This window comes from Centropristis striata, chromosome 10 (assembly GCF_030273125.1).
Source record: "Centropristis striata isolate RG_2023a ecotype Rhode Island chromosome 10, C.striata_1.0, whole genome shotgun sequence".
NCBI lineage: Eukaryota > Metazoa > Chordata > Actinopteri > Perciformes > Serranidae > Centropristis > Centropristis striata.
In genome coordinates, this window is record NC_081526.1 from 38,160,021 (window position 1) to 38,185,862 (window position 25,842).

The 25,842-nt window shown below is 37.7% G+C and overlaps 1 protein-coding gene across 1 annotated transcript; it reads left to right on the forward strand.

The window, feature by feature from the left end:
* The first annotated feature begins 498 nt into the window (after positions 1 to 498).
* On the forward strand, positions 499 to 24,445 carry epsti1 (epithelial stromal interaction 1). The gene is made up of 10 exons (XM_059342201.1): positions 499 to 726; positions 2,405 to 2,463; positions 2,546 to 2,629; positions 2,736 to 2,809; positions 4,132 to 4,215; positions 7,361 to 7,434; positions 9,859 to 9,943; positions 17,096 to 17,139; positions 18,007 to 18,197; positions 23,575 to 24,445. Exons 1-10 carry the CDS (start codon positions 536 to 538, stop codon positions 23,718 to 23,720), a joined length of 1,032 nt encoding a protein of 343 aa, XP_059198184.1. The 5' UTR covers positions 499 to 535; the 3' UTR covers positions 23,721 to 24,445.
* The last annotated feature ends 1,397 nt before the right edge of the window (positions 24,446 to 25,842 follow it).

The following is a 25,842-nucleotide window of genomic DNA, read 5'->3' on the forward strand; positions in this document are numbered from 1 at the left end:
CAAAAATAGATGTAAAAATTACCAAAAATACAGTCATGGAAAAAAGTATTAGACCGTTCCTCCTAAAAGTGTAACACCATCTCTGTTGCTATGGTTCAGTGAAATCTCCCCTTTTAGTATGTAAATACTCATCTAAAATATGCAACATACAACAGGTGTAAGATACTGGAAAAGCTTGAAAATGGACCTTCAAAAATGCTTTAATTTGACCACTGCTAAAGTGTACGAACCCTGAATATATAATGAATGTTTATATAAATATGATAGTCAGCAGAGTTGAATAAACAAACACAGACCCCAGATGATTAAAAGCAGAGTTTGTATTTTCCCATTGTGGGACTAATAAGGGAATCTTAATTTTTATCTTTATTAAAAATGCCCTCCCCCTGACTTCCAGCAGATGGCGCTATCGCATTAAACACCTCCCACTGTGCTGTAGCCGGTGGAGTAACTTCTGAGTAGACACTAATAATAGAAGCTCAGGAGAGTAGAGTCCAAACTCTATCAGTCAGTTTCAGCCTGTCAGTGAAGAATAATGGATCCTTATAACAACCAGAGAGACAGAGGAGACCAGCCGAACTCCAGGAGAAATTATGGACAATTATATGAAAACACGTCAGGAACACCTGGAGGAGAACAGCCACCAGGTGATAATAATAATAACAATCCCCAAAGAGATGCACCAGACGGCGGGAACCCACCAGCCACAGACAGGCAGCCCCGGTAGTAAGTAACAATTTAATTATGTTTTATTGAAATTATAACAAATATTTAGACACAGCCGTGTGGTTTTTCTTTGTAATAACACACAGCAGTTTTAAATCATAAAGTCTAACGAGGCAAATATTCACCCTGTTCGTGTAAAATGTTATTAGAAAAAAAAAATCCCTCAGATTTCCTCTTGTTTGTTTAGTTTCCTGCTGCTAACTTTCACTTTCGTTTCACGGGATACGAGACAGAAATGGTGCCTTCACTGTTTCCCGGAAATCACAACTACTTGCGTCACTTCGGACTACAAACGTCGGTTAAATTACATTTTAGCAGTGGTGGAATAAGTATTCAGATCTCTTACTTAAGTAAAAGTACTAATAGCAAACTGTGAAATTACTCCACTACAAGTAAAAGTCCTGCATTCAAAACTTACTGAAGTAAAAGTACAAAAGTATCAGCACCAAAATGCACTTGAAGTATCAAAAGTAAAAGTACTTGTTATGCAAAATAGACCCACTTAGACTGTTTTATATATTCCAAATATATTATTACATTATTATTATTGATGCTTTTATGTAAACAGCCTTTTAGGGCTCATTTAAACTACTTAATATACTGTTATGAGTCTAATCACTCTAAATTAATCACATTTTTTGCGTTAAATCTCAACCTGAAAAGTAACTAAAGCTGTCAGCTAAATGTAGTGGAGTAGAAGTATAAAGTTACATAAAATGGAAATACTCAAGTAAAGTACAATTACCTCAAAATTGTACTTAAGTAGAGTACTTGAGTAAATGTACTTAGTTACATCCCACCACTGCATTTTAGAAAAAGGTTTTAGCTGAAGATAAAAACAAATGTTATTGATTGTTTTGTACTGGAGTAAAAAGAACTGGGAAAAAAAGAAAAAAGTCAACTTAGAATTAGAAATAACCTAGAAAATAACCTGTTAGAAAAAAACTATGAGAAATAAAAAATTAAAAAAATATTAGGTTTCTAATGACTTTAAGGTTTCAGAAATAACTTTTTGTAATGTTACTGTTGCATCACACTAGTTGTGATGATAAACAACAGCTGCTGTGACTTAAATGCTTTGTTTCCTTTTCACTTGAAAGCAGCATGATACTGTAATATTACATCAGTATTTAATGTTTTCTCGGGACGAGGTGGAGTTTATTTTAACAGCTTTGGATACTGATGTTTTTGTAACACTTTACAATAACCATCATTTATAAATGGTAAACAGATAGTTTATTAATGTTTAATCATCATTTATAAACCGTATATAGGCCATTTAGAATGGTAAATATATATATTTTTGTTAATGTTTAACTAACTAAATAACTTATAAATGGCAAATAGATGGGATATTAATGTAAGTTTATAGTTACTCTACCATTAACAAACAATTCAATTATAATTAATAGTTTATCAATAGTTTTGGTTGGACTCATTCTAACATTTTTAACACCATATTAAGTATGTTAATGATTTTTAATAATTTAAATATACCTTTTAGAAATTGGTTTAAAACATTTAAAGATTAAATATGTATAGCACCTTGTAAATGGTTAATAATCAGTCTATAAACCATCTATAAACATCACTTAGATAGTTATTGTAAAGTGTTACCATGTTTTTTTGTTGTTTAAAAAATAAAAATCTAAATCTTTCCCTTTTCTCCTCATCTCAGTGTAGGTGGATTCACCGTGATCCCGCCAAATGAATCTCGGCGAAGAGAGAACCAAATGAGTAAGTGGACGCTGTTGCTTTCAACTATCCTTTCTATATTATTTTGATTTTCATGCATGCTAAAAGTTTTGTGTTGCTGTAGTCGCTCAGCGAGATGAGGAGACCTTTCAGAGATGGAGAGAAGCAAACAGACCCCCCGCTGTGCACCTGAACCCAGAGAGGCTGGGTAAAACCATCATTTATAACTACTTCTACAACATCATTCTGCCTTTGTTTTTTATTCTGAATGTTTACTTACTGATATGAGGAAATGTGTTGTTTACTTTATCAAGGTGGTAATGCTACGGAGGCTGGAGCCAGGGAGAGGCAGAGCAGAGAATTAAAATGCTCCAAACTGCAGAAGAAGGTAATCAAACATTTACTATATCAACCAAACATCAAAGTTTAACTAGAAAATTTCCTCTGGGGAAATTTTGAAAGGGCCACGGGGGCTACTGCCGGTGTGTGTACACTATGATGAGGCCCTTGAACCTCAAAATGTGTGTGTGTGTGTGTGTGTGTGTGTGTGTGTGTGTGTGTAATTAAAATCACATAAAGTTACCTGTGTGTGTGTGTGTGTGTGTTTGAAGCATGTGTATGCATGTGTGAGGAGTGTGAGCGCTTACGCACATGTGTGTGTGTGTATCTGTAACTGTAATCACATCAAAGATCAAAGGCAATCAGATCAAAGCAATCAACAGAATTAACTGACACCTGTTAATGAAAGAGTGACAGCAGCCAGAGGTGGACTGGAATTTATGGCCTCGAACAGAAAGCATTTTTGGCAAAACCATAATACCTATCATTGATCCGACTTCACTTTGAGCGTCCTGAGTTCTTCGTGAACGTCTACATATGTTTTTTTTTTTAAGAAAAATGAAAAAATAGCTTTGTTAGAGCGATCGAAAAAAACTTTTACATCTCCCTTTTTCCGAAATCTTCCTGCTTTTTTAATATGGGAGCCAATGAGGCTGTTGGTGGTGTTGGTGGTGCATCTGTGCGACCTACGCCCAAACTATAACTCTGACAGCTTTACCAGAGGATTGTGAGGGAGAAGACAAATTTTCCTACGTTTCTATGTATAAATTATCTCTGTAGAGTGAAATTTGCGGCCTGGAGCGCAGTTTTAAAATGTATTTTTTGACAATTTCTTCTCTCCCTCTACACTCTGGCGATGATGTCACACACTGTGACACGAACATTCCGTGCAATACACACCCATTATAATCTCAGAATTTCTCCAAAAATGATCATGGTCATTGAACAGGGATTGATAAAAAACTATATGACCTATCGAAACGTGGATTAATACACCGATACACAAGACTTGTGTCTACTGTTTAAAGTTTAAATGGAGTCTCTAGGTGAAATTATGCCGGAGAAGTAGACGTTTAAAAATCTCCAATTATTGTTCTTTATCGCTCTTTTTTTTTCGTCCGTCCCATTCATTTCAATGCAATATTTTGGGCAGTTTTTCGCGACTTACTTCGCGAAAAATTCGTATTCTGTAGAGAAAAGTAATAGCACCAAGCACTGGTCCCTACAGCTATTGTTGTATGGGACCAGTGCTCGGTGCGATTGCCCCGAGGCCCTAACTATTGAATGCATATGCAAGTCAGAGTGTGAAGTACTTAAATGAAATATATTTGATGTTTCAGAGTGTGACCTTGTGCTTTTGTTGTTTTCAAGCTGAAAAAAGAAGAGGATGACAGGAGGAGGAGACAAGAGGAGGAGGCGGAGTTTCAGAAGAAAAAAGATGAAGCGAGGCAGCAGGTGAGACAAATTAAACCAACAGGAATATCTACTTTTGCCTGTTAGCTGAAGATTTATTCAATCAAGCCTTAAATACCTGCCTTAAATCACCCTTTGTATTAAGATTTTAGTTACTAAACAAATTATTACAATGTGAGGAAAACACATTTTATATTTTAAACACCCTCTGGGGAGTTGAAATGAACCCTTCTAATCTGTTTGCATTTCTGTCAGAACATGATTTCCTGTATCTCCCAGAGTGCTTTTTGACAGACCCCAGTGTAGCAGGTCAGGAATGTGCTGCACTCAGAGGTGGAAGGAGCAACAGCACAGTGATGAGTTGCAACACCTACTCAGAAAAAGAAGTAGAAAAAGAAAAATATCTAATATAATACAGCAGAAAAATATCTCCTCTTCTAAATCTATATCTGCCTCTTCTGTTCACATTTGTAGTTGTTAAATTAAGTACAATGTAATGTAATCAAATAAAACAGCTCTTCATTAATAATAATCTACCTTTACAAAGTTTTAAGGTCTGGTTTAGGCTCCATTTTTAGAATAATGTAACTTATAACAAGCCAATATTTAAAACTACACATTTCTGCACTTTAGAAAACTCGATACACTTAATACACTGCAAACACAGAAAACGAATCAATCAATTTATTAAAGAAAGGAAAAAAAGAATCACTATTAATTGTTTTATTTTTCATCTGCAGACCAAAGCTTGTTATAGAGGATATTTGTCTGTAAAGAGGAGACTTGTAGGTAAAAGGTTAAAAGTCTTGATATTGGAGGTCAAGGACCGCTTTGAAAATGATACTGTCAGTTTTCCCCTCGCCAAAATCCGGCTGAACTTTGAGCTTTATATTCAGCCTCCTTCCTGACAAGATATCATGCCATGGTTTCCTTGGATCTTTAAATAGATTCCTTCCATCTTCTAATTTCATATAACACCAATATATATTTCACTTCGCTGGATCTTTGAAATCAGCTTCAGCCCGCTAATTACATTTGACATTAGTTGCGTTTTTTAAACAGGTTTAATATTGAAAATATGTGCAAAAATGGTGCAAAAATAAATTAATAAATAGCAGTCTCCTAAAAAAAAGTGTCATAAAATACAACTAAATAAATAAATGTGGAATTATGGAATAAAAGTGAATAAGTTAAAAAATAAAAATATTTTTGATTTATTTATTCAACTCTGCTGACTATCATATTTATGTAAACATTTATTATATATTCAGGGTTCGTACACTTCAGCAGTGGTCAAATTCAAGCATTTTTCAAGGTCAATTTTCAAGCTTTTCCAGTATCTTCCACCTGTTGTATGTTGCATGTTTTAGTCAGCAAATTCTGACAAAATGCAATCAAATGAAGAAAACATCTTCACCAATTTGACAACAATTATGCACTGTGACAAACTTCACTGAAAAATATACAAACAAGCTGCAAAATAGGATGACATCTTTGAAGATTAGGTATTAATTTTGGTCATTTCGGTAGCTTTAGGATGTCAGACCTACTGATAAACTTTAATCTTAATAAAATCTTAATAATCTTAATAAAATCATATATCATCATAATAAAATCAATAACTAATCCTGAAACATTCACAAAAAACATTAAGTATTGGCTCAAAGCAAACCAGAGCTGTACCCATTCTTAAAGTCTTATAGTCTTAAGTAGTTTTCTTTTTCTCTGTTATTTCTTTCTTTTCTCCTTATTGTTGTATAGATTTATGATGATTTTAAACTCTAAGCTATATTTATACAGGGTTTATTTTTTATTTTTTATTTTTTTTCTCAGGGTAAATGTATATTGTAATTGTTTGTAATTGTATTCTATTTTGTAGATGGTGTAATTGTATATTGGATTTTTATAGTATTGTGATTTTGTATGTAGTTGTAAAAGCCCAACTAGGGACGGGAGTTGAAAATGAGCTGAAGCTATATCTCTGTATGCAGCACATCAGATGCATGTCCTGTATCTATGCTAACTGCATGGTCCCTATCAAATAAAATACATTCAATTCAATTCCACTGCATGTCAGAGAGAAACAATATAATTGTTAACCTCTAGATGTCAGTAGAGACAAGCATCCGCCTGAGCTGCAGCAGTCTTCTCTCAAAATCACACACACACACACACACACACACACACACACACACACAGAAGAACCACCTGATTAATGGTCTCACTGGTTTCCAGCAGCTGAAGACAGCTCCTCACTCTGCTCCCAGACATGTCCTCCTCCCCGTCTGGCACTGTGTTCAGGCTAATAATGCTTAATGGACTGCTACAGTAATGTTGAGGGTCATTAATGCGGCGGACCAGAGTGGTACTCCACAGACCTTTTCCTGTTGCGCCATGACCTCTGTGAAGCCGTAGGAATGTCCTGGTAATCCTGCAAATTAACAGATGCATGTGAAACAGCCTCTTATTAGTTTATAGATATGATCTAACAAGAGACTGGCAGAAACATGGCCCCGGGTCACGAACCCATCCTGACATACTTCGGTTTGGGAGACCAACGTCGGGTGGAAAATTATTAACTGTTCAAACCACAAAAACTGAGTTTACTAGCCTACAGCTCGTCTCTGCTGCTGGACTTTTTGTTTTATTTTGTTTCACAGTAAATACATTTAGAGTAACAGCCCACATGCTCGGCCTGTTCCTGCCAGAATATAATTTCAAAATGAAAAAATAATTCAGGAAACAAAGACTTGTTTTTATCCTGAAAATACAATGAAATTACAGAGGACTTAAAGGGATTTCCCTCTCTTTATAGGACAATGGGATTCAGAAAATGGGATGTATTATATTACAAAATATCACATAAACTATAAAATAACTTAAAGTATGATTCCTAATCTTCTAGGTAATGGAATTGCTACTTTTTTGTTTATATTCTCATGAACTTGTAAGTGGTGTTTTTCATGTCAGACTGCCGCAAGTGGCACTGTAAGTTCACGATGTTTAGTGTTTAATCACAGAGCTCCAGAATACATACATGCTACAGCAATCACTGCAGCCACATACACCACATTATGTTGAAATGTTTGGCTGGCAAATGCACGTTTTAAAAGTATGTATGGGGGCTGCATGACATGCATGCAGCAGCTGCGTGCTGCAGTCTGACTGTTACTGTGATGCTCTGCAGGCTGAGCGCAACGAGGAGAAGAGGAGGCAGGAGGAGCAGAGGAGGAGGGAGCAGTTCATGCCGGATCACGTCAGGTCAGCCCTGGATCAGGTTAACTCGGGTCTCATTACTGTCATCGTGCGGTGTGGTGTTGTTTTGTGTGCTGTGTTGTGTTCCTTCTTGCTCTGCAATGGATCTTAGTCATAGATGTAGCATCAGATGACACAATCTCCAGACCTTGACAAAGGAAGCGCCCAGCGTCTGATCCTCTGCTGACCTATCGCCGGGGTTTAAACAAGCTGCGTTTTCTGCTGGCAGGAGAAGGATAAACACAGCGTATCGCTCGTAAATATCAGGTGGAAGCAGGAAGACAGGCGACATGAGCTTCACCTCCCAGTGCCCCCGTTTACCTTTGCAAACAGATTTAAGTAGGGATGCAACTGAACTGATGCTGATATCGGATCCAAAAGCTCAAGCAGGTATAGGTGGCAATGGGGCTGAGCTATTTAATTAAATTTTTATGATTATATATTTATATATTGTAATTTAATTCCTGTTTAAGTTTTGCCCAACATGCTTTCAAAAGGTTTCCTTTGAAATGTAATTCCTGTTAATGTTGAGGGTTTTCTACCAAGTTGCTGTCACACGATAAAGACAGTGAATTTACACTACAGGCCAAAAGTTTGGACACACACCTACTCATTCAATGCGTTTTTCTTTATTTTCATGACTATTTACATTGTAGATTCTCACTGAATGCATCAAAACTATGAATGAACACATATGGAATTATGTACTTAACAAAAAAAGTGTGAAATAACTGAAAACATGTCTTGTATTTTAGATTCCTCAAAGTAACCACCCTTTGCTTACTAGAATATAAGACATGTTTTCAGTTATTTCACACTTTTTTGTTAAGTACTTAATTACACATGTGTTCATTCATAGTTTTGATGAATCTACAATGTCAATAGTCATGAAAATAAAGGAAACGCATTGAATGAGAAGGTGTGTCCAAACTTTTGGCCTGTACTGTATCTCTATGAATTTATTTGTTACATTTTTTGACAAAGTTAGGAAAGTTTTGTTTAATCAAACCTGGAGTTACCGTGCAGATAAAACATCACTCCATTACTTCCACACAGTGAGGCATACAGCTTATTAGTTAAATAAATCAGTATTTGGTATTGGACGATACCCAAAGACCAGGAATCAGAACGAAAAAAGTCCAGTCAGTGCATCCCTAGTTTTACAGCAAGTTTTAAGAATAAAGGATGTCTTGGGAAGACAATATCAGCCAATCACAAGAGGTACTGTTGTGTGACTTACAACAGACAGAATAAATGTGTCTGCAGCCATGAAATGCTACTGTGCTGATGTTTACCTGCATCACAATCACAATTAGTTTAGAGCATTATGCATGTTGACATTTGCTTATTTGCAATAAACACAAACTACAGCTGAGCAAACAACTGCGTGAACCTGATTTAATGGCAAAACCTTTTAGCAGGTGTTGAAACTTCTCACTTAAAGTTAAATGTGAAGCTGCTGCCTGGTAAATACCAGTATGGTTTCTAACTGCACACCCTCTGTCTCTAACACAGAGACAGCTGACTACTGAAGTACTTTTATCAGATGTGATGGAGCTCCTCCAGAGAAGTAGAGGATTATATGTCTGTGCATGCCAAGCAGCAACCTCTTGGGTTGGAAAGTGCCAAAAACTGCAGTTCTTCAACTGGCCACAAGAGGTTGGCTCCAGTAGGGATTCACATATAAAAATGCCAATTTTATAGCAAAAATAAACATGTAAACCTGACACAGAAAATTGTTTTTGGTCTCTAGAGCTACAGGGGATTCGTTTTTATATAACTCACCTATTTAATTGATTTTAAGGCTTCAAGTTATTGATATTTAAGTGCATATCTGATGTGAGCTGCATTCAGTGCACCACCTCTTTCAACATTAACAGATTACATCCATATGTTTTATACATAAATAGCTCTGTGTAAAATCATTAGAAAAGTGCAGCAGCTCTTTAAAGTAGCCAGGGATAATACACTGAATGTATATCCAGTAATGATTTAGAGTGTCTCCTCTCTGTGCAGGGTTCTCATGCAGTGCATCAGACCACTTTAAATCAATTTCCCTGACAGACAAGATGTTATTGGAATGTTATCCACCGTCGGCTCTAAAGGGAAACGGCTTGTCAAGTAGCATCTCTGGCTTCCTTACAAGAGAAACAAAAACAGGAGACAGCAGACCAATCTGTGAACTTGATGAAACAATGAAGACATTTAGAAAGCGAGACTGTGGAGATGGAGCGGGACGATCAGATGCTGGGGAACAGGGAGAGTGGTGTCAGGGAGGGACAAACAAACTGAGTCAACCTTGTGGGGCTCCAGGCCTGAGGAATGTCTGTGGAGTAAATGAATACTCCTCCGTATCTTATTATTATTAGTGTGTGTTTCCCTGTTGGTCCTGTTTGATGTAATGTGTATATTTATTGATGTATTATGCAGGAAGACTGAGAGTTTCCTGCAGAGGTTTGAGAGGACGGCCTCGGCTCCGCTGGCATGCAACAGTGCCACACACACGTCATCACGGGTAAGCCATAACCACACAGTGTGTGTGTGTGTGTGTGTGTGTGTGTGTGTGTGCGTGTGTGTGTGTGTGTTAGGGCTGGGCGATATGGCCCTAAAACAGGGGTCTCAAACTCAAATTACCTGGGGGCCGCAAAGACACGAAATGACGAAAAAATACATAGAATTACCAAAAAAGACACAAAATGACCCAAAAAAGACACAAAATTACCAAAAAAAGACACAAAATGACCAAAAAACCCTACAAAATTGGAAAAAAGACACAAAACGATTTAAAAAAAGACACAAAATGACCCAGAAAAGACACAGAATTACCAAAAAACCCCACAAAATTAGAAAAAAAGACACAAAATGACCAAAGAAAGACACAGAATTACCAAAAAAAGACACAAAATGACCAAAAAACCCCACAAAATTATAAAAAAAGACACAAAATGACCAAAGAAAGACACAGAATTACCAAAAAAAGACACAAAATTATTAAAAAAGACACAAAATTATTAAAAAAGACACAAATACCAAAAAAATAGACACAAAATTACCAAAATAAGTAATTAAAGGGACCTTCCACATTAAACTTTCATATCAAGGTGGGGGCCACAAAATATCGTCTTGAGGGCCGCAATTGGCCCGCGGGCCGCGAGTTTGAGACCCCTGCCATAAAAGAATATCACGATATTTCAGGCTATTTTTGCGATAACGATTATTCTTCACGATATTACGAAATACTTAAAAAGATATAGAAAATATGTTTGTTTTTTTAAATCTGTATAAATAAATAAAAATCTAAAATGTAGTTTGAAGTGCAAATCTCAACAGTTGCCAAATACAAAAAACGTTGACTCTTGACTCTTGAGTATGAGCAAATAATAAAAAAATAACCATTTAGGGGTTCCGGGGGCATATTTTAATGACGTTTTGTAAAGGAGAATAAAGGTTCTTGTATGTTTTATTTAAGGCATCTTATTTTGACAGTCTTCTTGTAAGTTCTGTGGTGGATTCTGTTAACACACCGTGCTCTTATTTTGAAAGCTGCATGTGTTTAGCGACAGGGAGTAAGTAGCTTTTTGTGATTAAAACAACTTTAACCACAACATCAAGAAGTAGGAATGTTGCCAATATCGTGAAATGCATTTTTTTTAACCATAAAAAAATATACAGATATTATCGTGAACGATACGATATGGCACACCCCTAGTGTGTGTGTGTGTGTGTGTGTGTGTGTGTGCACCAAGGTTATTATAGTTAACGAAAACTAACGAAATAACGAAAACTAAAATTGAAAAAACATTTTCGTTAACTGAAATAAAAATAAAAACAAGAGTTTTTCCAAAAACGATAACTAACTGAAACTGTATTGTGCGGTTAGAAAACGAACTAAAACTAACTAAAATTATAGTGAAAATGTCCTTAGTTTTCGTCTTTGTCAACTTTTTTCATTCATAATTCAGTGTTTCTATTTGAATATGCAACACATGGTGAATATGTTTACTGAGACTGGGATGTTTACACTAGAACCAAAATACAAAACACCCAGAACTGTAAGAGTTAATAACCTTATTGGGGCTGAGATGGATAAATAACCAAAGGAAATAAAGGCACATACCTATTACAAAAAAAGCTAAAACTAACACTAAAACTAATAAAAACTAAACTAAAACTAAGCATTTTCAAAAAATAAAAACTAAACTAAAATAGCAAACTCACTCTAAAAACTAACTAAAACTAACTGAATTTGAAAACAAAAATTCACAACGAAATTAAAACTAAAACTAATGAAAAATCCAAAACTATTATAACCTTGGTGTGTGTGTGTGTGTGTGTGCTTTCACATGTTTTGTACACACTGATTGCTGCGTGGGTCCCAGGGTTCAGGGCCGAGGCTCATATCTGTGGCTGTGGGGTCGGAGACTGCAGCCCGGTGGTAATTCACACCAATAGATGTGCCTTTGTGAGCTGTTTTCTCAGTAAATAGTCTTGTGTGTGGAGTTTTCATCGTCCGGAGCAGCGCGGGTATTAAGCGGTATCCCCGGTAGGCCGGGCGGGGCGAGAGCCAGATCCCTGCAATTATCTCCTGGTCAGAGCCGGGGCACTCACAGTACTGCTGGAGGAAAAGGAAGTGTAAATACACAGAGGAATAGGCCACTCCATTCCTTTCCTTTCCTTTCCTTGTTCCTTTCCTTTCCTTTCAACTCCTCTGCTCTCCTCTGCTCCTCTGCTCGTTCTTTTCTTTTCCTTTCCTTGTTCCTTTCCTTTCCTTTCCTTTCCTTGTTTCTTCCCTTTCCTTTCATTTCCTTTCCTTGTTCCTTTCCTTTCCTTCCAACTCCTCTGCTCTCCTCTGCTCGTTCTTTTATTTTTCCTTTCCTTTCCTTTCCTTTCCTTTCCTTTCCTTTCCTTTCCTTGTTCCTTTCCTTGTTCCTTTCCTTTCCTTCCAACTCCTCTACTCTCCTTGTTCTTTCCTTGTTCCTTTCCTCTCCTTTCCTTTCCTTGTTCCTTTCCTTTCCTTTCCTTTCCTTGTTCCTTTCCTTTCCTTTCCTTGTTCCTTTCCTTTCCTTTCCTTTCTTTTCCTTGTTCCTTTCCTTTCCTTTCCTTTCCTTTCCTTGTCCCTTTCCTTTCCTTTCCTTTCCTTGTTCCTTTCCTTGTTCCTTTCCTATCCTTTCCTCTCCTTCCAACTCCTCTACTCTCCTCGTTCTTTCCTTGTTCCTTTCCTTTCCTTTCCTTGTTCCTTTCCTTTCCTTGTTCCCTTCCTTGTTCCTTTCCTTGTTCCTTTCCTTTCCTTGTTCCTTTCCTTTCCTTTCCTTTCCTCTCCTTCCAACTCCTCTACTCTCCTTGTTCTTTCCTTGTTCCTTTCCTTTCCTTTCTTTGTTCCTTTCCTTTCCTTTCCTTTCCTTTCCTTACCTTTCCTTTCCGTTCCTTTCCTTGTTCCTTTCCTTTCCTTTCCTTGTTCCTTTCCTTTCCTTTCCTTTCCTTTCCTTTCCTTGTTCCTTTCCTTTCCTTGTTCCTTTCCTTGTTCCTTCCCTTTCCTTTCCTGTGGAAGTGTAAATACACAGAGGAATAGGCCGCTGCTTCTCCTCTTCGTCTTGTTTCTCTGTCTGTCTGCTGCTTTCGCTCTCTTTTGTTTTCTCTGCTTCCTTTTTTCTTTTCTCAGCCTCTCTTCCTCTCCGCCTGTTAGTTTTCCTGGGAGGGAGCGAGTGAAGGCGGAGTTCAAGGGACTTCCCAGAGTTCACGCTGAGCAGAGACACAGACACAACACGACATGACTGAGAGGAGTCTGCAGGAGACAGCAGAGTGGAATAACCTGCGCCAGTAAAAGTACCTGGAGGAAACCCAAGCTGCTCCCAGCCAATCACACGCCTCCTCAGTTACTAGGTGGCAACCACGCGCCCCCACTGCCAATCATTCTCCTCTTAATTAATCTATTTCGGGAGGTAATTGCTGCTATAAATCTTGATATCAAGAGCTGTGGCTGTAAATTTAAAATGTGAAAAGGTCAGGGTTATTTTTTACCTTTTATCTCCTTACCTCCCATTTCCTTTCCTTTCCTTTCCTTTCCTTTTCATTCATTCCCTCTCCTTCTCCCTCTCCCTTACTTTCTGCATTCTTTCACATTCCTTCCACCTCTTTTACTCTAATTTTCTTCCCTCTCTCCTCCTTTCATTCCTTCAGTTTCCTTTCCTTTCCTTTGTCCTTCCTTTCTTTCCCCTTATTTCCTTTCCTTTCCCTTTCTGTCCTCTCCTTTCATTGTTTTCCGCCTTTTTTCCTCATTTCCTCTCGTCTCCTTTCCTTACTTTTTGTCCCCTCTCCTTCCAACTCCTCTCCTCCTCTCCTCGTTCTTTTCTTTTCCTTTCCTTTCCTTGTTCCTTTCCTTGTTCCTTTCCTTTCCTTTCCTTGTTCCTCTTAATTAATCTATTTTGGGAGGTAATTCATTTTCTTCCCTCTCTCCTCCTTTCATTCCTTCAGTTTCCTTTCCTTTCCTTTGTCCTTCCTTTCTTTCACCTTGTTTCCTTTCCTTTTCTTGTCTCTCCTTTCCCTTTCTGTCCTCCGCCTTTTTTCCTCATTTCCTCTCGTCTCCTTTCCTTACTTTTTGTCCCCTCTCCTTCCAACTCCTCTCCTCCTCTCCTCTCCTCGTTCTTTTCTTTTCCTTTCCTTTCCTTTCCTTGTTCCTTTCCTTTCCTTTCCTTTCCTTCCCTTTCCTTTCCTTGTTCCTTTCCTTTCCTTGTTCCTTTCCTTTCCTTTCCTTTCCTTGTTCCTCTTAATTAATCTATTTTGGGAGGTAATTGCTGCTATAAATCTTGAAATCAAGAGCCGTGGCTGTAAATTTAAAATGTGAAAAGGTCAGGGTTATTTTTTACCTTTTATCTCCTTACCTCCTATTTCCTTTCCTTTCCTTTCCTTTCCTTTCCTTTCCTTTCCTTTCCTTTTCATTCATTCCCTCTCCTTCTCCCTCTCCCTTACTTTCTGCCTTCTTTCACATTCCTTCACCTCTTTTACTCTAATTTTCTTCCCTTCCTTTCCTTTCCTTTGTCCTTCCTTTCTTTCCCCTTGTTTCCTTTCCTTTCCTTTCCTTGTTCCTTTCCTTTCCTTTCCTTTCCTTGTTCCTATCCTTTCCTTGTTCCTCTTAATTAATCTACTTTGGGAGGTAATTGCTGCTATAAATCTTGAAATCAAGAGCTGTGGCTGTAAATTTAAAATGTGAAAAGGTCAGGGTTATTCTTAGCTGAGAAAACATATTTATTGGAGAGTGATGACAGCTTCTGTCAGAGAAGTGAGACACGCTCGCTAACAGAATTTGCCCTCCTCCCAGTGATGTTACACCATAGAAGAAGAAGAAGAAGAGTGTGTGCAGGAAAGGGCCGAGGACACACTGTATCCTGTACTGTACTCAGCTGTGAGCGGATTATGTGGTGACTGACAACACCGCTAACTAAAAGTGCACATGCAGCTCCCTCGGTGGACAGAGGAAATGTTTTCTTTCGGGGTATTTTCTCATTGTCAAGCATTTCTTTTCGCTCACTCTCTTTTTCTCACAAGGACCTGATGCAAATCTTTCAGTGGTGAGCGGGAGACGGAGAGACCTCGGGTCAAACTAAAAAGAAACAGAAAGCAGTCAGTTACAGTAATAAAGGCACACACAGAGTTGGGCTGATGATACCAAGGTTACAGAGAGACGCTCCTCTTTCCTCCTTCACATTTCACTTTGTCTCGACTTGCTTTTTCCTCCTTTCACTGCGTCTTTCTTGCCTCCTATGTCTCCTCCTTCCTGTCCTCTCGTCTCCTCTAATGTCTTCTCTTATTTCTCTTCATTTCCTTGTCTACATCATTTTTATTTCCTTTCTGGTCTTCTCTTCCCCTTTTCTTCATGTCGTAACTTTCCTCTTTTGTCTCCTGTGTTCTCCTCTTGTTTCCTTTCTTTTTCTTGTCTTTCCTTTCCCTTTCTGCCCTCTCCTTTCATTGTTTTCCGCCTTTTTTCCTCATTTCCTCTCGTCTCCTTTCCTTACTTTTTGTCCCCTCTCCTTCCAACTCTTCTACTCTCCTCGTTCTTTTCTTTTCCTTTCCTTTCCTTTCCTTGTTCCTTTCCTTTCCTTTCCTTTCCTTGTTCCTTTCCTGGTTCCTTTCCTTTCCTTGTTTCATTCCTTTCCTTGTTCCTTTCCTTTCCTTTCCTTCCAACTCCTCTCCTCTGCTCGTTCTTTTCTTTTCCTTTCCTTTCCTTTCCTTGTTCCTTGTTCCTTTCCTTCCCTTTCCTTTCCTTTCATTGTTCCTTTCCTTTCCTTTCCTTTGCTTTCCTTTCCTTGTTCCCTTCCTTTCCTTGTTCCATTCCTTTCCTTTCCTTTCCTTCCAACTCCTCTCCTCTGCTCGTTCTTTTCTTTTCCTTTCCTTTCCTGTCCTTTCCTTTCCTTGTTCCTTTCTTTTCCTTGTTCCTTTCCTTTCCTCTCCTTCCAACTCCTCTACTCTCCTCATTCTTTTCTTTTCCTTTCCTTTCCTTGTTCCTTTCCTGGTTCCTTTCCTTTCCTTTCTTTTCATTCTTCCTTTCCTTTCATTTCCTTTCCTTTCCTTTCCTTTCCTTTCCTTGTTCCATTCCTTTCCTTGTTCCTTTCCTTTCCTTTCCTTCCAACTCCTCTCCTCTGCTCGTTCTTTTCTTTTCCTTTCCTTTCCTTGTTCCTTTCCTTCCCTTTCCTTTCCTTTCATTGTTCCTTTCCTTTCCTTTCCTTTCCTTTCCTTTCCTTGTTCCTTTCCTTCCCTTTCCTTTCCTTTCATTGTTCCTTTCCTTTCCTTTCCTTGTTCCCTTCCTTTCCTTGTTCCTTTCCTTTCCTTTCCTTTCCTTGTTCCTTTCCTTTCCTTTCCTTTCCTTTCCTTGTTCCTTTCCTTTTCTTTCCTTTCCTTGTTCCTTTCCTTTCCTTTCCTTTCCTTGTTCCTTTCCTTTCCTTTCCTTGTTCCTTTCCTTTCCTTTCCATTCCTTTCCTTGTTCCTCTCCTCCCCTCCCCTCTCCTCTCCTCCTCTCCTCCTCTCCTCTCCTCTCCTCTCCTCCCCTCTCCTCTCCTCTCCTCTCCCCTCTCCTCTCCTCCCCTCTCCTCTCCTCTCCTCTCCTCCCCTCTCCTCCCCTCTCCTCTCCTCTCCTCTCCTCTCCTCTCCTCCTCTCCTCCCTCCTCTCCTCTCCCAGGCTGCAGCTCTCCCTCAGATAGACGTCACAGATTAGGAGATGAAAGCTTGCGGCCGCGGAACAGCAAAAGTCAAACTTCTTGATGTGGTTCTTGCTGGGACGCTGGGATCTGTTGTTCTTTCCACAATGGCTCCATAAGACAGATTGATCTCTCTTCATATCCTCTATTTGTGTGTGTGTGTGTGTGTGTGTGTGTGTGTGTCTGAGGGGAGATTTTGTGCTCAGCTTTGATGGAGCAGAGAGATTTCACACAGGTGGGCTGTGTGTTGCTTCTTCCTCTCCTGCCATCCTAAACAAGCTTCACTGACCCATCATCTCCTCTGGGACAAGAAAACTCCAGAGAATCAGTGTGTGTGTATTTATATATTAGAAAGGAAATAGACTTTTTTTTCCAGAATAAATCAGGATGAGTTACATACTAGTAATAGCAATATTGGCTGTAGTGATTGTCCCTAGAAACATCAAAGGAAACCAACTCTTCTTCTTTGTTTTTGTCAGAGTGGGCCAAGAAGTGAGAGAGACGTAGAGCTGGACCGCAGGAGGTATGTACAGCATCTATACATTATTATTGTTATTATTATTATTATTATTATTATTACTATTATTTACTATGGTTCTGTCTCAGACTTTTAACTATAAAAGCAGACTAATGTTGGAGCACAAATTAAAGTGAGGCATCAGATGAAAGAAAGGAAATAAAATACAAAGTCAGAGCTGAATACAAAAGATTGTATGAAGACAATATATTTTATGTTCAGTGTTTTAATATACACTACCGGTCAAAAGTTTTAGAACACCCCAATTTTTCCAGTTTTTTTATTGAAATTCAAGCAGTTCAAGTCAAATGAACAGCTTGAAAGGGTCCAAAGGTAAGTGGTGAACTGCCAGAGGTAAATAAAAAAAGGTAAACCAGCTAAAAAAGCTTAACCAAAACTGGAAAATAATGTACATTTCAGAATTATACAAGTAGGCCTTTTTCAGGGAACAAGAAATGGGTTAACAACTTAACTCTATGGAGTCTTGGGCTATTTTGTCCATTTTTGAAGTCATTTTGTGTCTTTTTTTTGTCATTTTGTGTCTTTTTTTGGTCATTTTGTGTCTTTTGGTATCTTTTTTTAGTCATTTTGTGTCTTTTTTTGTTCATTTTGTGTCTTTTTTAGTCCTTAGTCCAACATAAAATGTGATTTTGAATCTTTTTTTTACTTTCAAAACACTATCATGCTCAATAAAGAATTTTAAATGTTGCAAATGTGCATTAATTTCAGAGTAGACTGAGACATTAAACTGCATCATTTTCAATTAAATTCTGGAAAAATTGTGGTGTTCTAAAAAAAGCATGTTAAGTTATATAAAGTACAGCGTTGGTTAGTTTTTTGTGCGCCATCATTTGATTCATTATATCTTGACAGAGTAAACGCCAACTTCCTGGACAAACTGGAGAGAGAAAAGAAAGAGAGAGAGACAGCAAAAGAGGGCGGGGCTCAGGGGCCTTCGGGTCCCTCTGTGGCCCCTGAAGACTTGACCCAGCAGCTCCTGGTCCCCCTGGCTAACCCGACCCCTGACCCGGAGCACAGCGACTCGGACTGGACAGCTTCAGCGGGTGAGCGGAGAGTCTGTCTCCTTTTTCTCACGCCTTTTTTTAGAACGCTGGTTAACCAAACCTAAATCAGACATGTGACAAGAGTTGCCCACCTCATCCTTTCTTAGCGGGACTGTGATTGTGTGTTTAGTCTGCGTTAAATCAAAGGCTTCATGTCGGCAGGAAGTTATGTGTGGTATGTAGTGATACTGTAGCTGCTGGCACTCAAATCATGCTGATACTTGGGAAATGTGTGTGTGTGTAAGTGTGATTAAGAAAGCATTTCCCTGGGGCAGTACGTGCCGCCTAGAGTTTAGGAATCGGGCTAGTAACTGGAGAGTCGCCGGTTCGAATCCCGGTACTGACAGGTCTAGGACTGAAGTGAGTCCTTGAGCAAGGCACCTTACCAAGGTTATTATAGTTAACGAAAACTAACGAAATAACGAAAACTAAAATTGAAAAAACATTTTCAGTTTTTTCAAAAACGATAACTAACTGAAACTGTATTGTGTGGTTACAAAACTAACTAAAATTATAGTGAAAATGTCCTTAGTTTTCGTCTTTGTCAACTTTTTTCATACATAATTCAGTGTTTCTATTTCAACATGCAGGAACACAGTAAATATGTTTACTGAGACTGGGATGTTTACACTAGAACCAAAATACAAAACACCCAGAACTGTAAGAGTTAATAACCTTATTGAGGCTGAGATGATAAACCAAAGGAAATGAAGGCACATACCCATTACAAAAAAACTAAAACTAACACTAAAACTAATAAAAACTAAACTAAAACTAGAAAACTGACTCTAAAAACTAAAACTAAACTGAATTTGAAAACAAAAAATCACAACGAAATTAAAACTAAAACTAATGAAAAATCCAAAACTATTATAACCTTGCACCTAACCCCAGGGGGGTTCGAATCCCGGTACTGACAGGTCTAGGACTGAAGTGCCCTTGAGCAAGGCACCTAACCCCCATGGACAGCTCCCCGGGCGCAGTAATGTGCTGCCCACTGCTCCTTGCATGGTGCGTTCACTTGTGTGTAAAAAAAGGATAAAGGGTTAAATGCAGAGGTTGAATTTCCCCATTGTGGGATTAACCCTTTGATGCACAACATATAAACACCTTCTAATGCACAACATGGGCCCAAAATGATTTTCATTCCCCATGTTATTTAATGCTGGCTGTATGTTTGAATATATTTTTTTATTTATTACAACAGATCATTATATCCATTTTTCCTTTCATATTTTATGAAGAAAAATAGTTTTTGTATTATTACATCAAGTTTACACACAAGGGTCAAAAATGACCTTTTGCATTAAAACCGTAGTGATAAAAAAAAGTGATACACTAAATTAACAATTTGACTATATGTGTAACTATGTTTGTCTTATTTTGAAGGTTTAACTTTAAAATAGTTGTTAGAACCACCAGATTACATTGGAAAATCACATATTTTAACATTTGAGACTTATTAGAGCCACCAAATAATAATTTCCATTGGAAAAACACCAATTTGACAAAAAAGGATGGTTAATATTTGTGCATTCTTTGTCAGGTTTTAAATTGCTAACAACATATAAACACCTTCTAATGCACAACATGGGTCAAAAATGACCTTGTGTATTAGAAGCGTAGTGATAAAAAAAAGTTTTTTTTAAAAAGTAAGAAATGAAAACAAAAAATTAGGATGTATGATGATCAAAAACAAGTTATTTAAGGAAAACCTGGAATACTGAATTATGAAATTAATTTATCGCAGAGATATAGAATATAAAAACTTAGTCGGGTCACTTTAGACCATGTTGTGCATCAAAGGGTTAATAAAGTAATCTTATTATTATTATTATTATGGGCACAAACCTGCACTTACTATAGATAGAACGATTTATGAAGCACATGCAAGTGTGGTGAGTCTGCAGAAACACACAACACTGGGCGTGAAAGCAACATTACACACACACACACCTGAACACGCTGTTATTCAACTTGTGTCAGTCAGTAGGAAAACACTGCAGCTGTCGGCCTGCAGCCAAACGAGAACAACCCGCCCTTCGATAATTGTCTGGTCTGACACGCTTAGTATGATACCTAATGAGTAGCTGCCACTCACAGCAGCACAGAGAACACAAACAGAACGTCATGTTCTTAAGCATTTACTGCTGCTAAACATGGTTACACAGGCTACATCTCACCAAACGAAATTATTTCATCATTTATTGTTCAGTTTGTTTGATTTTTTTAATTCCCAGTGTAATCCAAATTAGTTGTACCCCATGTTCAACACCCTTAAAAGTACGGAAGAGGATTAGGGCCAAATAGGAGAAAATAATTCATTATGCACTTCTAGAAAAGTGAAAATGTGGAGAATAAAATCACTTTTTACATAGACTGTGAGCTACAAGCTTTCTCCTACCTGGCCCCAATCCTCTTCCATGTATAAGAAATAGTTATATTTTGTTATATCAAAAAAAAATTTTAAATAGTAAGGTAAAGAAAGATTTGACATGGCATTTTTTAAATGGTCTTAAGGATATCAGAAAAGGTTTCCATTGGATTATAATTAATATAATAATTAATTCACTTATTATGAAGCTAATAAAAAACACCATCATCAGTGTATCAAGTAATCAAAACCACTTTGAACTATCAGAGCAACAGAGTATTGGTAAATGACAGCAATGGTGAAAAAAAATATACATCATATTTTAATTATATATAATTATAATACAAAATACACTACTGGTCAAAAGTTTTAGAACATACCAACTTTTCCAGAATTTAATTGAAAATGATGCAGTTTAATGTCTCAGTGTACTCTGAAATTAATGCACATTTGCAACATTTAAAATTCTTTATTGAGCATGATAGTGTTTTGAAAGTAAAAAAAAGATTCAAAATCACATTTTATGTTGGACTAAAGGACTAAAAAAGACACAAAATGAACAAAAAGAGACACAAAATGACAAAAAAAAGACACCAAAAGACACAAAATGACAAAAAAAAGACACCAAAAGACACAAAATGACTTACAAAGACATGAAAAGAATTCAAAAATGGACAAAATAGCCCAAGACTCCATAGAGTTAAGTTGTTAACCCATTTCTTGTTCCCTGAAAAAGGCCTACTTGTATAATTCTGAAATGTACATTATCTTTCAGTTTTGGTTAAGCTTACCTTTTTTTATTTACCTCTGGCAGTTCACCACTTACCTTTGTACCCTTTCAAGCTGTTCATTTGACTTGAACTGCTTGAATTTCAATAAAAAAACTGGAAAAATTGGGGTGTTCTAAAACTTTTGACCAGTAGTGTATACACACATATATATATATATATATATATATATATATATATATATATATATATATATATAAAGAAAGAAAGAAAGAAAGAAAAAAAGAAAGAAAAAGGGTGAAAAATGAATATTGGATTACTTTCTTCTATTAATCATTTATTAATAAACCCCAGAAGGGGACTCCAGGTCCTTCAAAAGGCTTTTAGGGATCATTTTACTCTCACTACTCTACATTCAACATGTCTTACTAAAGAAAAGAGTGTTGTGTTACCACGGTGTTCAGGCCTACAGGAGGTCACAGTGTTCCTCCTCTAGTGCTAGTCATATTGTTCTCCCTTATAACCTGACTAACTGTCCGTCCCAACAGCAGCCACAGCAGCCCATGGTTAAAACTGACCTACCCCAAAATATCCCAACCCTTCTGTCCTGGCTCCAGCGCTGCGGGAACCATTCTGCATGTGGGAATACCACAACATCCTCGATCCATGTCAGGGTTCACCCGCAGGCTGCTCTACACTCTACCAGCCTGCTGATCACCTCTTTCCCTTCTGTCATGACCTGCCGGAGCCAATCCCCTGCCTGGCCGTCTCTAGTCCGTCCCTTAGTGCTGCCCAGCCTGGCATTCCTGGTGATCTGGCCCCAGACCTGGACCAGCCTGTTGCCTGTTGCCTCTATGCTGCCAGCTGCCACTCCACGGCAAACTTCAGAATCACTCAGTCCGTGGCCGAGAGCAGCTGTTCTCAACCTTTTTTTAGTCATTTTGTGTCTTTTTTGGTCATTTTGTGTCTTTTTTGGTCAATTTGTGTCTTTTATTGTGGTCAATTTGTGTCTTTTTTTGGTCATTTTGTTTCCTTTTTTGGTCATTTTGTGTCTTTTTTTAGTAATTTTGTGTCTTTTTGGTCAATTTGTCTTTTTTGGTCATTTTGTTTCCTTTTTTGGTCATTTTGTCTTTTTTTGATCATTTTGTGGTCAATTGGTGTCTTTTTTGGTCATTTTGTTTCCTTTTTTTGGTCAATTTGTGTCTTTTTTTGGTCATTTTGTGGTCAATTTGTGTCTTTTTTGGTCAATTTGTGTCTTTTTTTTGGTCATTTTGTGTCTTTTTTTAGTCATTTTGTGTCTTTTTTAAAGTAATTTTGTGTCTTTTTTTGGTCATTTTGTATCTTTTTTTTAGTCATTTTGTGTCTTTTTTTGGTCATTTTGTGTCTTTTTTTGGTCATTTTGTGTCTTTTTTGGTCATTTTGTGGTCAATTTGTGTCTTTTTTGATCATTTTGTATCTTTTTTGGGTGATCTGAACCGTGTGTGTGTGAGATTGTGTTCAGTGAGTGGGGGTCACGGACAACATGCATGTTAAATTGGGGGTCGCGACTCAAAAAGGTTGAGAACTACTGGCCTAGAGGTTAGGTAACGGGAGAGTCGCCGGTTCGAATCCCGGTACTGACAGGTCTAAGTAGTAGTAATGTTGCTCCTTGCAAAAAAAAGGATGGGTTAAATGCAGAGGTTGAATTTCCACATTGTGGGATTAATAAAGTAATCTTCTTCTTATCTCTCTTTTCTTTTAGTGCATTTTTAAAAGCAGAATATACAGACTTTCAGAACATTATTATTGCAATAAACAACTATTATACTATAAATATATAGAGGAATAAAGGTGTCCTGAGCAGAGAATGAAGCCACACAAAATCCGAGCTGGTCTGTTTTTTTGTTTAGGCAGCAGGTCTGGCTACATGCATGTGGAGTTCATGTCCTACTGGCTAGATAATCATTGCCGAATGTCATTTAAAGTAGTTCTTAGCCCATTTCCCACACTTATGTACCAACCACCATAACCATTTGTTTTATATCTGGCACTCGTTTTATAATAATTAATTTCCCAGTCCTGGCTCGGACGGAATATTGTTCTGAATTTCACGTACAGCACCTTTAACGAAACCACTGAAGAACATTTGGTTTCTGATCGTGTGTGAGAACGAAAAAATATAAAATTAAGAGAAAATTCCCTGTTCTGTATGTGATGACAATCAAAGAGCCCTCATGGGAACAATAAGGGTTGAACCCGGCTTGTGAGGATTACTTCTTTCCTCTGTGCTTTCCAGAACCGGAGCCTGACTTTGACTGGGCCTTGATGAAACTGATGAACAGCTTTCCAGACTTCAGCAAAGAGTTCCTCGAGGAGATCCTGGACCAGTGCAGCGGAGATTACCAGCAGGCTTATACACTACTCGACTGCACGCTGAATTAACTTTTATGTGTCTTTAATGAGAGGATGGCCTTTCTTTTAATATTATATTTAAAGCTTTAGGAGTGGTGCCAAGTAAAAAATGTCTAAGCATACACTACTGGTCAAAAGTTTTAGAACACACCAACTTTTCCAGAATTTAATTGAAAATGATGCAGTTTAATGTCTCAGTCTACTCTGAAATGAATGCACATTTGCAACATTTAAAATTCTTTATTGAGCATGATAGTGTTTTGAAAGTAAAAAAAAGATTCAAAATCACATTTTATGTTGGACTAAAGGACTAAAAAAAGACACAAAATGACCAATAAGACACCAAAAGACACAAAATGACTAAATAAAAGACACAAAATGGCCAAAAAAAGACATAAAATGACTTACAAAGACATGAAAAGAATTAAAAAAATGGACAAAATAGCCCAAGACTCCATAGAGTTAAGTTGTTAACCCATTTCTTGTTCCCTGAAAAAGGCCTACTTGTATAATTCTGAAATGTACATTATCTTCCAGTTTTGGTTAAGCTTACCTTTTTTTATTTACCTCTGGCAGTTCACCACTTACCTTTGGACCCTTTCAAGCTGTTCATTTGACTTGAACTGCTTGAATTTCAATAAAAAAACTGGAAAAATTAGGGTGTTCTAAAACTTTTGACCGGCAGTGTATTCATGAAGATAGTGGTGGATGAATGTAAACACAGAGTGCACAGCTGCATTAGATCTATATAATACCTACAGTAGTGGGGCGGATTAGCTCAATATTTTACACCAATCGTTCACTTTGTGATAAAAGCATGAAATTTGGTAGATGTGTTGGTGAATATGTTTAAAACAAATCTGGATATTGGGCCACCTCAAAAGCGCCCCCTAGTGGCCGTGGCAGGCATTTGTTATACGAATAAATCAATGATGAATAAAAACTGCCCTTTTAATAATACCAACTGGTGATGAATTGTATATTTTTGGAAAGCCTGATTAGTCACCTTTACAACGAGGTACAGCTTGTAAGGATTGTGCATTCATGGAATGAGCAACGGGGCTAAACGTGTGGGTAGCACCCCCCAAAAATGTGCATCCCCTGTGGGGCGGATTAGCTCAATAAATCACAAGAATTGTTTATTTTGTGATAGAAGCACACAATTTGACGTATGTGTTGGTGGATATGTTTCAAACAAATCTGTATATTAGGCCATCGCAAATTCCAAGATGACGGCCATTTTTCAAGATGGCCGACACCTTAGTGGAGCAATTGAATGATATAATGGTTTATTTGGTGATACAAGCATAAAAATTGGCATGAGCAGTCTTCATGGGTCACTTAACAAGAAAATTGTCCGAGACATTTGAAATTGTAAGATGGCGGCCATTTTTCAAGATGGCCGACACCTTAGTGGCGCAATTAAATTATATAATGGTTTATTTGGTGATACAAGCATAAAAATTGGCACAGGGTCACTTGACAATAAGCCACCCACAGTTACTTGGGTTGACAAAAAAACACTCCCAGCCACTTGAAATTTCTATTTTCAAGATGGCCGCCCCCTGGGTCCTCAAAAGATACATTTTCTCATAGAAATGTATTGGGTTTTAGATTATTCTGGAAAACAAGTTTTAACACATTATAATACAGTTGTGTTGATTTGTTGATCATAGACAGATTAGACAAGAGTGAGTATCTGCACTACCAGGGCACACTGGTGATATATGACTGCTGTTAAACTCAGAGTGGGGTTCAGTGTCAGCCAAATGTAAAGTTGGTCAAAGAAGAGACGACAACTCTCTGAGTAGTTTGAGTTAACCGGGTGGTGTACAGATCGTACAGGGTAAAAATGGCATTGGATGAACGATCGGACTAAGTGTAGGGTTAAGGCATGAACTTAGTTGTATCCCATACATCAAAGTGCTTATTAAAAGGTGGTAAAAGGATAAACCCTCGGCCTCTGCCTTTGAATTTGCTGCAGACATTGCAGAAGCCATCATAACAGTTGAGAAAACAAACAGCAGGACACCAAGATCATACTGGTTATAATACCATTGCAAGAAATGTTCCATTAATTCATAAAATAAATGCTCTGCCTATCTTACGTAGTCCAACCCGACTAGATGAAGGTGATGGCATAGAAAGCACA